The sequence below is a fragment of the Mauremys reevesii genome, linkage group 2, assembly GCF_016161935.1.
Source record: "Mauremys reevesii isolate NIE-2019 linkage group 2, ASM1616193v1, whole genome shotgun sequence".
Lineage (NCBI taxonomy): Eukaryota > Metazoa > Chordata > Testudines > Geoemydidae > Mauremys > Mauremys reevesii.
Window position 1 is genome coordinate 263602240 of NC_052624.1, and position 12565 is coordinate 263614804.

The 12565-nt window shown below is 39.4% G+C and overlaps 1 protein-coding gene across 6 annotated transcripts in view; it reads right to left on the minus strand.

Moving 5' to 3' along the window:
- TAF2 (TATA-box binding protein associated factor 2) overlaps positions 1 to 12565 on the minus strand; it is a 103826-nt gene that overhangs the window by 90002 nt on the left and 1259 nt on the right. For 4 of the 6 annotated variants that reach the window (XM_039521548.1, XM_039521551.1, XM_039521547.1 and 1 more), the window contains exons 2-3: positions 11337 to 11391; positions 10071 to 10231 (exon numbers count right to left, since the gene is read on the minus strand). In XM_039521548.1, the coding sequence (XP_039377482.1) occupies positions 10071 to 10231; positions 11337 to 11391 (216 nt within the window). Of the gene's footprint in view, positions 1 to 10070; positions 10232 to 11336; positions 11395 to 12073; positions 12106 to 12193; positions 12324 to 12565 lie in introns of those variants that run through there. The other 2 variants (XM_039521549.1, XM_039521550.1) reach the window with 2 other exon arrangements.

The following is a 12565-nucleotide window of genomic DNA, read 5'->3' on the forward strand; positions in this document are numbered from 1 at the left end:
TGAGAATTAAAAAAGCAAAGTATGAAAATAAATCCTTAATTCACTCATGGCTTAATTTAGTAATTATGGCAAGTCACTATCAAAAGAAAATAAAAATTAACAAGTCAACTTTAATATTAGCTTTACATTTGGGGTTTTTTTGTTTTAACTCATTTTAATGTAAATCTGGGAATGTTAACATTTTCTGTCTCTAATTATTGGCAGGGGATTCCTTTCCAGTACGTCAAAGAATTTGTTCAGTTCTGAGGAATCGTGGTGAGATTGTGGTTACATTTTAAATTCCAGTGGATTCACAGACAGGAAAAGGTGGTTATTATGTAACGAGAAAGGTAGACTATTAAGATCAATAGAGCCTAACATTTTAATAAAAATCAGTCTTTATTTTGTTCCTTTTATTGCGGAGATATATAGTGGTCCAAATCAAATGGGTGATTCATTATAAAAGGAATTTATTAGAGGATTAATACCATACTGCAATCTTTTCATGGCTTGAATTGCCCTCTATAAACCGGATATGGCTGTTTAAAAATAACCCCCCCCCAGTTATAGACAAAAATTACAGGTCAAGAAATAATGATAAATTGTTCTAATTTACCAAGCGTGGACTGACTGACAGAGAATAATATAAATTCACTTTCCAGCTCCCCCGAATGACAGAGTTAGGAACCATACCTCCCATTTTAACTTTCTGTAACAAAATACTCAGTTTAACATTGTTTTAAATATGCTTCTAGGATATGAATAAACACTATACATGAACATGGATGCTGAAAATATGGCTTCATTTTTCCATGTCCCTACACTTACAAGTACTTAAACAGCAACATCAAGTATACAAACTATTAAGGAAACAGTATTTTTTTGCCATTTTACTGAAAACAATAAAGAATTATACAATTATGGTAATCCATGAGTACATCATAGCAGGTTGCAGATGTAGCAGAATAAAGTCTTGTACAAAAAAGCAGTACACCTCTACCTTGATATAACACTGTCCTTGGGAGCCAAAAAATCTTACCGCGTTATGGTGAAACCATGTTATATCGAACTTGCTTTGATCCACCGGAGTGCGCAGCCCCTCCCGGAGCACTGCTTTACTGCGTTATATCCAAATTCATGTTACATCGGGTGGCGTTATATCGAGGTAGCGGAGTATTTACTGAGCTGCTTTAAAACTGAAGTCCTCCAACGTTTAACCCCCCAGCAACAAAACATAAAGAAGCCATTAAAACATTACCTTCCACATTAAAGACAGAAACAGAGTCCACTAAATGCCAGCTGTTTTTTCTACATACTTTATACAATGTAGTTCTATTTCTAAACCTATATTTACCAAAACAAAAGCATTATCAGAAAATTGGTAGTCTTGTAAAGTAAAACTAGTATAACTGTATTAAATAGTGGTGTCTTCAGTCTGATACACATGACATATGATGGAAGAGGGAAAGTTATATAATTGTTTATTTTAAACAAGCAATCCAAGCTGTGAGGAAACATCTTGATTCTAAATGGCATTAGTATGGCAAGTTACAGCAGGAAGTAGTACAAGTGTTGAATATCATTTGATATCTATTCAGTTGCCTGTTCAAAACAATTTGATGGTCTAAGTCCAGTTCCTAGAATACAGAAGGAAACGTCACAAGACAAGTTCAGGGCAACTGTATCTGCATTTCCCCGCAGTGGTTCAGCAAGGGTACCCACTGTTGGCTTTCAGCTCCCCAGCTGGTGCCTCTCTTGGGTGGAGAGACACATCTCTCTCTGTTCTAACCAGAGTATTTCCAGGCTTGTCAGTTACCTTGCCTTCACTGTGTAACTTCCAGCACAGACAGGTTGCCCTAGAGCACCTGCTTGCTTTTCCTTTCAATACAGAGAACAGTATATATTGTTTCATAATACTATTATTGGTATTCCCTTTATTAACATATCTGAACACACTACTGCTCTAACTGCTTGTAGCAAGGAGGCATGGCCTCCCTCAGATGCGGACAAGGAGGGGACACCGCAAGCCGCCTGGTGGGTGGAACCAGGAGGGCCATGCCCCACAAGCCAGAAGCAGAGGAGCAGGACAGGAAGAGGAAGCATAAAAGGCCAGCCCAGCAGCTCAATTGATAGGGAGCTGTGGAAGAAAACAGATGCTGTTTCCCCACTGCTGGAGTGGGATGCCCAAGAGAACCGCTGCTGCCCTGACGACCAGCCTGAGCTTCCAGAGAGCCCTGCCACTCCCGATGCTGAGGAGCTGCTACTGCTACCCTTGGCAGAGTATCCTGGGGAGACTGAGAACGACCGAGGGGGAGAGTAGGAAGCAGCCCGGGGAGCCAGACTACTGTCTGGCTGTGGTGATGCCGGAAACACGGTCAGTGTGTTGTGGGTGGATTTCCTGCTGATCCAGTAGCAGACCACTCTGTCACTGTTAGGGCCCTGGGCTGTGATGCAGTGGGGTTGGGTGGCCCCCCACCACCCCACCCCTGGGGTAGCAGTCTAAGTTCCCTGTAAGCTGCGCGGCGGCACAGCAGCCTATTTAGCGCTGCACAGGTGCTCAGGGAACCCACCCACTGTGACCTGCCACGCTGGGGTAGGGGCGCCTCTCCCCCAACCCCAACCTAGCCCAACACAACTTCCCCTCTAGCCGGGGGGTGCTCAACCGCCCCCCCCTTTCCCTGAGGTCTCCACTCCCACCCCACTTCCGCTCAGCCCTGTCCCCCCTCTTCCCCCGAGCACCCCGTCCCTGCTCCTCCCTCTCAGAGCTTCCGTTCCTACACGCTGCAAAACAGCTGTTCGCGGGAGGCACTGGGAGGGAGGAGGAGGAGTTGGTCAGTGGGGCCGCTGGCAGGTGAGAGGTGTTGGGGGACAGAGGGAGTTTGGCTGCCAGTGGGTGAGGCTGAGCAGCACCCACTAATTTTTTTCTGTGGGTGCTCCAGCCCTGAGGCCTATGAGGGCGCCCCACCCTAGCCCTGCTGCTGTGGCTACTAACATCTACACCAAGTTATTTATAATGAAGTCAAGTCTTTTCCTAAGAGGATCCTGAAAGTTCAGAGCTAATAAGTATATATTAAACACATTTTTGCCAATGTAAATAACAGCCAGAATTTCCAAAGTAAAGATAGACACCTAAATAAGTGGCCTGATTATCAGAGGTACTGATCATCCTCAACTTCCAGTGAAGTCAATGAAAACTGCAGCAACTCAGCACCTCTGAAAACCAGAAGACTCTTGTTTAGGTGTCTAATTTTAGAGGCACTCACATTTGAAAGTATTGGCCGATGTTTATTTAAATTATATTTTATTTGCTTACAACTTGACTCTCCAGTATGTTTACATACAACCAGAATTGCTTAAAGGCCTCCACAGATTTGCTAACTAAAACACAGTGCCATCAGTAAGATTACTGCTCACTTCCTTCTCATAAATCATTAATATATAAAACAAGAAACTGAAAATTGTACACATAATCTCAATGAAAAACCCAATTAGTCAGAGGCCAAAAGTGGGGGAAGTTCAACTTTTCTCCTCCCAGTTTTGCTCTTTGAAAAGTGAAGAGCACCAGCTGTTTTCTATTTTTACCTATCTGCTGGGTTTTGCATTTGGCTGGCCTCCCTCCTAGACCATGTCCATTTTACTCTGCTGCTGCTAGGCCATATAGCCCAGGAAATATTTTTGTGCTACACTGATCACAAGATTAAGAAAAAACAATCAGAGTAAGCCCTTTAAGCAGTTTTTAATCCATAACAAGATTTTGCTCTGTATTCTGTGATTATTTTCCTAAAGAGTCTTATTGAGGCCTTTATCAAAAACTTTTTGGAAATCCACACTAACCATATTCATTAGATGACCTTCATCAACCATTAACATTTTCAAATATATTTTAATAGGTCAAAGAGGTTCAAATCTTCTTCCCTTTAAGAAGCTATGGGGATTTGATACCATTATTCTATCGTTAGACTCAGTTTCCTAGATCCAGAAGTGAGACACTCACTGGTCAGTATTTCTCAGAATAATTTTTAGGTTTTGTTGTTGTTTTATAAATATAGCCATCAGTTTAGCAACTTTCCAACCCTCTAAACATCACTGGTCCTGGTGATTTAGAGTGCTTGAGTTTTATGGTGTTCCATAACTTCCTTCTTAAAGACTTCACTCTAATTTCCTGTGAAAATTGCTTTAGGAACAGGACTGATTCAAACAATTTATTTTACTTTTCTGCTACTTCACCATAGTCTTTAAATGCACCTCCAAACACTGGCAACTTCACTTACAAATACAGTCTTCTAATGCCCTTAATTATTATGATACTGTTACAGTCAACAAGATCTCTTTGGAAACAAGGTGGTTTATCTCAAAAATGTTTCTGCCACTGAAAGTAATTTAACAAATTAATAAACATTTTGTTAACTGAGACATTATTACCACATGGACTTTTTTGTCCTGAAGACTAAAAATATTCTCCCTTCCTTCCATTCCCCCATATCTGACTACTCATTGATTCTGTCCTAAGGAAAGCAGGTTATTCGCAACAGGTAAAATTTAATTTGTTAACTTTTATAAAATACTATCACTAAACTGTTACAAAGTATTTCAAGTTGTTTTTTAAACTGTATCATCCCTTATAAACAGGAACTATCATTTACCAACCAATCTGTATCATTTACAGTTTTGGAGAGCTGTTTTTTGTTTTCTAAAATACAAGTATTTTTCTCAATAGCAATTACCCCTGAAAATGTGCTCCACATATACTTACTATTCTCTTAGCCTGGCTGCGTATCATCCCATGATTTATGAGAAACAAAGCTCTTTACAAATGTGTATGATAGTGTCATCAGCTTACTGACAGCTAGCTGAGCTGTGCCATGGCGTCTTCCGGCTGCAAATATTTATGAAGGTAATAATTTCTAATTCACCTATATAAATTGGCAAACTGCATTCAATCTTTTTGCTAATTTAAGCAATTTAAGTAAGCTTCATTTAAGCAACTTAAGACACTGCAGCTTAAGACAAGTCATTTACTTTTTGGAAAGTTAAAGGAAATTACAAAATGCTTTGGAAAATCAACATGAGTTTCACATTCTGTAATCATCTTCCCCTTCCTGCTTGAAACTCACACATCATTGCTCTCCTCACTCATGTTTATGTACACACCCATGCTAACATGTCTGAAAGGTATTTCAAGACACCCATGTCAGCACTCATTTCACACAAAAAAAGCAAACAATCCTCATAGTAATGGCAGTTCATAAAATATCCACTAGACAGATCCTTTGGCTGAGGCAGTAAAGGCAAAGAAAGAAAGCATGTGAAAGAGGGCATAGCAGAATTGCTAAATCATTGGGGTACTGGCAAAGGCACAATGCTTTGAAATTTTACATTTAAAACATTGGCTTCAGTGTGTTAAGAAGTGGGAATTTACATGAAGTTATATCTTTTATATATTTAATATAAACTAGAAAAATATGTTCTTTTCCAAGGGAAGACTTCAAACCAACTGGGAGATACAATATTCCCCTCTAATTCTGTCGTCTGTTTTACCCCACCACTACAAAAGTCTAAGGATTGGTACATTGATGATCCTTCCAGTTGAGAAAGGTCAAATGTAGCTCTCTGGAGGGCTTCCTCACTGGCTCATAAATACAGAACAACGTATGACCCTGCCCCCAGAACCTGGGGCTTCAGACTTCCTATCTTTATTGGGTAGGTCATACAAAGACTTCATCATGATTTTAGGGAAAAGTAGAGAGAGGCCATCCATGGGGAAATCAAAGTTAAGATAGTATCACCACTTCTTAAATCTATTATTATTAAGATTTTATCCTCCAGAATATTTTCTAAGAACAGTTATGATTGTGTCTCACAATTACATTTTTGGGATACTGGATGCCTAAGGACAGGGCTTACAAAATAAAACAACTTACTAGCCAGAGTCTTGAAAAAAATTTACTTGTTTACTCACCCGCCCTGGGTAGGAATAATTCTTTCTCAGCTGGAGAAACAATGCCATCAACTACTGTAGAAGTTAAGCTTTAATTGTAAAGAAAACTAAATTTCTAACTCTTATGGTTGTAAAGATAAACTTCACAAGATGAACCAAATGTGAAGAAAATTAGCGCATTCTGACTATGCAGAAAGACAGCTCATCATACTACCGCTGCTGCTTATATTTTTCCCAAGCCAGAGCTGAGTGAAAACTGAACAGAATACTGTCAGTTTTCACAGGTGCTATTCAAAATCCTGTGGACAGCCATGACAGTGTAAAGAACTATCCCAGTTCCGTGTCACTGCTTGGGAAAGCTATGAGCAGCAGCATCAGGAGCAAACACTGAAGCGGTTGACTGGAGAGGAGGACCCAAAAATTTGAGTTTTGGAAGGGTGTGTGTGAAGAAATAGAGTAGTGGACACACCCCACTTTCACAGAAGCCAAGAGCCTGGCCAAAGGAAAAAGGAGCAAAGACCCTCTTCCTTCATAACACCAAAGCAGTAAGAGGGGGTGGGTCTATACTAGCAAACTTCATTCACTTAATACACCACTAGTAAAAGTTCTACCCCTGGCAGCAATGGTGCATTCTACAGGGTAGACGAAACTTCAGCACTTTCACCATGTGTGGTCTAATCCTAGTTTGAAAGGATGCATTATGACAGAAAAGTTTGCTTGTGTAGACAAGGCCCCAGTGTCTTTTTTTTTGGTCATCCATACACAAAAAATAATTCCACATACTGCATCTACTGAAGTACAGAGCTTTGCCAAGCATCAGCACTATGAAATTAACATGATTCTTGTCAGTTTTACAGTGCTCACAAGATACTGAACTGTAGTGAGTCAATGTTAGAGCTAGGACTAGATTCAGGTCCCTTGACTTCCACTCTGGTGCCCTATCCACCGGACCGCATCTGGCAGAGTGGATTTTTCAAGCTTTTGCATAGATGGTTAGCAATGAGATACAGAGCCTATAGCTTCAAGAATACAAGTTCAAATACTGCCCAGGCCTGGTAAAATGCTTCTGGAGGTCTTAGTCCAGATGCTAGCATATAGGTGATGATATTATAATAACCACAACTGGTGTAATTCCCAATAGTCGCAGCAGAGAGGCCAAGAACAGAATGGGCATGAAAAACAGAACTAGCCTAGCACTCTCCAAAGATGGTGCCTGTAGGCTGCTGCCTATGCTGTGGATAACTAGAAGACAGCGTCCAGGGACGTCAGTCATACACTTAAAAAAATCCCACAGTAAATTCACATTCAACATTAAAAACAAAAGGAAAACATTTGTACATGTTTTATGCCATCAGTAAAAAGACTTGACAGTAAAGAGCAGTTCTGGATTGGACAACAGGAGCTGATCTACCATAGGCTGAAGTGTTCCTCCTGATTTCATACTCCATATAAATTAGATCCCCAACTGAACAGCTAGGTTGAACATGAAGTTAATAAAGGACAATTTCAAGTTATGGAACAGCACTTGTGCTTCAGGAATTGAGGCAAGGGAGAGGAAGTGCACTAATCTTTCTCTAACAGCTAGTTTCTAACCCGTGTCAGGAGAAGTTTAAAGTTAAGTTTTATAGTTTTGGGTTTTGAGGTAACCCAGATGCTATTATAATTCATCAAGGAAATCTAATAGTTAAGAAATGCAGGTTTCTAATGTATGCACACGTAATGATCAAGACTAATAAACCTGACAGATTATTAAATTAAGCTTCACAGAACACGACTTGGTACTTAAAAAAACCATTTAACTGAATCTTCATTTAGGCATGTCTACACTACAAAATTAATTCAACCTCCGATAGGTTGATGTACAGCCACTACAGTAATTATTGTGGTTTTTCATGTCCACACTACCCTCCTTCTGTCGGTGGTGTGCATCCTCACCAGGAGTGCTTCTACCAAGCTAAGAGGGCAGTATTGGGGGCTAAGAGTCCATGCTCTGAGCTCTGCATAGAGCTCCCTGTTGGGCGTTTGGATGCCGCCGGGGCTGCTGTCTGATTCCCCACTGCTGCCCAATTTCACTGCTCCAATGCAAAGTCGTGAAATCAACAAGAATGACAGCCAAATGGCCGATGTAAGTAGTTCAGTGTCTACACAGACACCGTCTCACCCTAACTACACTAACATAAGCATTATGCCTCTCATGGAGGTGGAGTTATTATGTCAGTGTAGTAGGGCACTTACATCAGCTGGGGCAAGGCTGTAGTGTAGACACGGACATAATTAGGTTGACGTAAGGCAGCTTTTGTCAATCTAAGTCTGTAGTGTAGACCAGGACTTAGCCTCTTAACTGTTAGCATTCCACTAAAACAGCTTGTAGTAGAAAGAGAGCCTGAAACATGAGGCCTGAAGAGATCTGGACAAAAGTAGCGGTCAAGTCTTGCCGATATAAAGCAAAGTTAGCAAAAGTCAGGTTGTGAGCAGAAGTCAGGCCCTGTTACAAAACATGCTTCCTTGCAAGTTCACAGAATGGGGCAAGAACAGGGCTAACATTGCAAAAAAACACACATTCCTAAGAAGTTCTAGGCACAGGACACTCATGCAAACACATTCCAGAAGGGTGGTATCAGAACACCCTGATACAGGGTTATGGTGTAAGCACACTACACGCTGACCCGCCTCTTAAAGATAAGGTTAGGATACAAGGTGATGAATAAAGATGTTTTGATCAAACCATCATGTACAGCTTGGGTACCACTGATTTATTTTGACATCTATCATAACACAGGCCATAGAACCTCACCTAGAAGGGATTAAATAGGGATAACTAAAGCTTTGTCTACACAGTTTTGCACTGATTTAACTAAACTGGTAGAAGAAGCAATTAAGTTAAATCAGCGCAACCCTGAGGTAGATGCAGTTATTCCAGTACAAAGATAGTATACCAATATAATTATAAACAAACAATCTATGTTATTTTTTTCTCTGATTTTAGTTAAATTGGTTCAAACGTTTTGTATAAACTAGTAATTCTCAATCTTCTTGGGCTCAGGACCCATTTGTAAACCTTGATGGCCTGTCACAAGCCAGTAAATAGCTTTAGTACAAAAAACTCACTTACTATATATTTCTTACCCACGATATATAATTTACACATTAATATAATAGGTAAATACACATGCATAATATAGTGACTGCACTGGTTCCACGGGGTTGGATAGGCTAGGCTTCCCACTCCAGGTGTTGCCATCTCCAGGGTTGCAATGCCACTCAGGTTTGGCCTGGTCCAGTCAAATTTGTGAGAGTGGTGCTGTGGCGTGGCCCATGGGGTTACCCATACAAGTTTGGCCCAGTTGGTCCTCTCATCTTGAAACGGGGCACTTGGGTCAAACGTGAGTAGGACTGTGACCCCGTGTACCACGTCACAAGTCTCAAATCAGGAAGTCAAGCCCAGCCAGCCCTGCAGAACCAGTGCCACAAAAGTCACTGCTGCGGGTCGAATGTGGGGAAAGCTGTGCAATCCCTCCCCCACTCCAGGACCCAGCCTTCTTTCCCTCCCCCCAGGGCCTCCCATGCGCCCCTTTGACACATTCTGGCAACCCAATTTGGGTGGCAACCCATAAATTGAAAAACCCTGGTGTAGATAAGCCCTAAATCTTAAAATTGTTCCCCAGATGATATGACATGTCTTTTAGCCTTCTAGTAACATATTCATTAGAAAACAATGAGTGAGAAAGACTAAAATACCTGAAGCATTGAAGGTGGCCCTCTGAGTTCATCACATTTGCCTAACAAAGTACACTTAAAAAACATCTGATACCATGGCAAAGTAAAACAAAGAAATGTTAATTCAAAAATCAGTAATGAAATTTCTCTAGCACAGTACTATAGAAGGAAACAGACTAAAGACTGAGAATTATATTTTACTCTTAGAGTAGTGGCCCAAGTTAGACAAATTCTCTTGAATTTTTCAGGAAATAATTCAGTCTAGAAAAGGAACTGACAAAGGAAACCATGATTTAGTTAATGGCTAACTCCTTCTTACTAAGATTGATGTTACTATAAGAAAATCATCAGTTGAAATCTGCCAGTGAACAAAAAACAACTTACTATCACAGTAACATAAGTAGCTCATTTACAGAATTTCAAACAAGTTACTTACTGCTTTGACTCATGGTGACAAACCTCCAGTGTTGGATCATTATAAATAAAAGCTGCTTCCAGATCATTGACTCTTACTCTGTATATCCTGCATTGTTTACTGTTCAGTTTGATTCTATTCAGGTTTGCAACCGTGGGAACTATAGTCAGTTCCACATAACCCTAAAAATATGTAAACCAATATCATTTAATTATACAGTCATATTCAAAAACACAATATAAAAATATTCCTTTCTATTCATTCAGTCTATTCATATTTTTAAAAGGGACACCATAGTCAAACAATAGATCCAAATGCCAATTTTTTGTTTAAAAAAAAAAAGAAAGTTTCATAAAAGTTAAAAATGGGTTCTCTCTCATAACTTTTGAAAGGTGAATATTCTCAGCTGAAAACTAAGGAAGTTGGCAGTACGATTCAGGAGTAGGTGTATTACTGGAGATCATTTAACTTATTTTTAACGGACTAGAATTCAACTTGATGGTGTCCCTTTTAATTCAAACTGAAATGATTGTATCTAACTCATAATAAAACTGGATTCCATAACCTAAAGCCTGCAATGTGATCCACAAAGGCAAATTTGTGAACTCATTCAGAGCTCCATTAACTTCAACAGTGTTCCTCATGGCTGTAAGGGTCCGTCCATTAGTCCATATGGATTCAGGATCAGGGCCTAAATCTCTACTACTCTAACCCTTAAATAAATATTGTCATTAGCTGAAATTGTGATTGTTTATTTTCAGAGGTATAAAAGCCAATTTTAACCAGGGTGGATAGAAATAATTTGGGGGGGGAGGGAGAGGGGATTTTTTTTTTTTTTACGTAAATCGGATTTTTTTTATTTTGTTATTTAAACTATAATTTTAAATAAGCCTGTGTAAAATGAAATCTGAATTTATCACAAAATATGTTAAAGCATAACCTTATTATAATCTCTCAAAACATTTTAAAGGTAACGTTTTTATTTGGCATGTACAGTCCAAATGAAATTAAAAAGACTTGCATCTAATTCCAAATAAATTCAGGCACAAATTACTGTCCATCTTGTATATGTATATCTAAAATTCATATTAAACCACAGTTCTCTTTGGCCTTGTTCTCTTGGGCGAAAGAGTCCTGTAACAGGCTCCTGGTCACAACACAGATAGCGCAAAGAAGTTACAGAGCATATGCAGCTTTTGTGCAGTTGTATTTCCTCAAAAATACAGAAGAAAATCTTGGTTTTGGACATGACCGTTAATATTTTTGTAAATAATATACTGTACTTACTACAACAGACTTTCTTTGAAAATTTATGTTGTTGATGCAGACTACCTGGTGGGTTGTGCTGGAAAAAACAAAAGCATTTAAAATAAGGATACAGACAAATAACATGTCAATGTCATTTCTCATGTTTCTTTAACCTAGTAAAAAGAAAATCTTTGTTGAACAATCTTTATATCATATGTGTCTCTATATACACAGATATTGTATACATATTATACTCAGTATGTAAATGAAAACATAAGGAAAGAATTCATGATTGTGTGATGTGGTATGAAGGTCTTATCTGCATGAATGGCCACATACAAGCAATGAAATGGGAATTGTGCAGGGCATCCCAAAGGTGTCACTAAAACCATCCAAGTATCACACCATCATATAGGCTGTACACACATATGCTACAAGGAAAAATATAGTTTGAACAGCTTTAAAATATTACACTGGAATTATTTTTTAATCTTTTTGTCTGTTACCCCAAATACTATAGTGCAGGGCTCAGAGGAAATTATGAAAGCTCTAACAATTACCTAAATTAGCTTTTCAATACGTGAAATGTCAATTATTTGAGTACAATATCACCAACTATATAAAAACTGACTGAGTTCTGTCCCGGCCAGGCTGCAAGAGAATAGGACTGGCTATTGCCTGCTATGGACCTCAAAGAGGCGTAATTAATGGGGAAGAAGGGGGGTGGATGGATAGAGGGCATAAGAAGTAAACATTTCTCTGGCAAGCTGACTCACTCATCATATATACACATCCTATACATGAAAGAGGAAGCCAGCCAGCTGTCCTATGGGAAACAGCACTTGCTTCAAGCATTGGAAAGTCCTGAGAAATAAACATTTAAAGCAATGGCATACCTCCACAAACTCTGTGCAAGCAGATCTTTGTACATCTGCAAAGATCATGCAGGAATGAGGCCTGGAATAATTTTTACCACTTTTTCCTTTGGTTCCTACTACAGAGCACACACAGCTATAGAACAATTATCAGAATTCTATTCTGGTTCATGCATCATAAGTAGCATTGTTAACAAAGTTCCAGCTGAAAAAGCTTTATACATGAGTTGGAAAGCGCACAGCTTTCCTTCCAGATATCAAGCTGAGTCTGAAGAGTAGGTAGACAGAAAAAAATATTTTATATGAAAATTGTGAACATTTGATATGGAATCACTGGAACATGGAAACCCACAATTCATCTGTAAAGAGTAAGATTTCAGAGTATAACTGAAT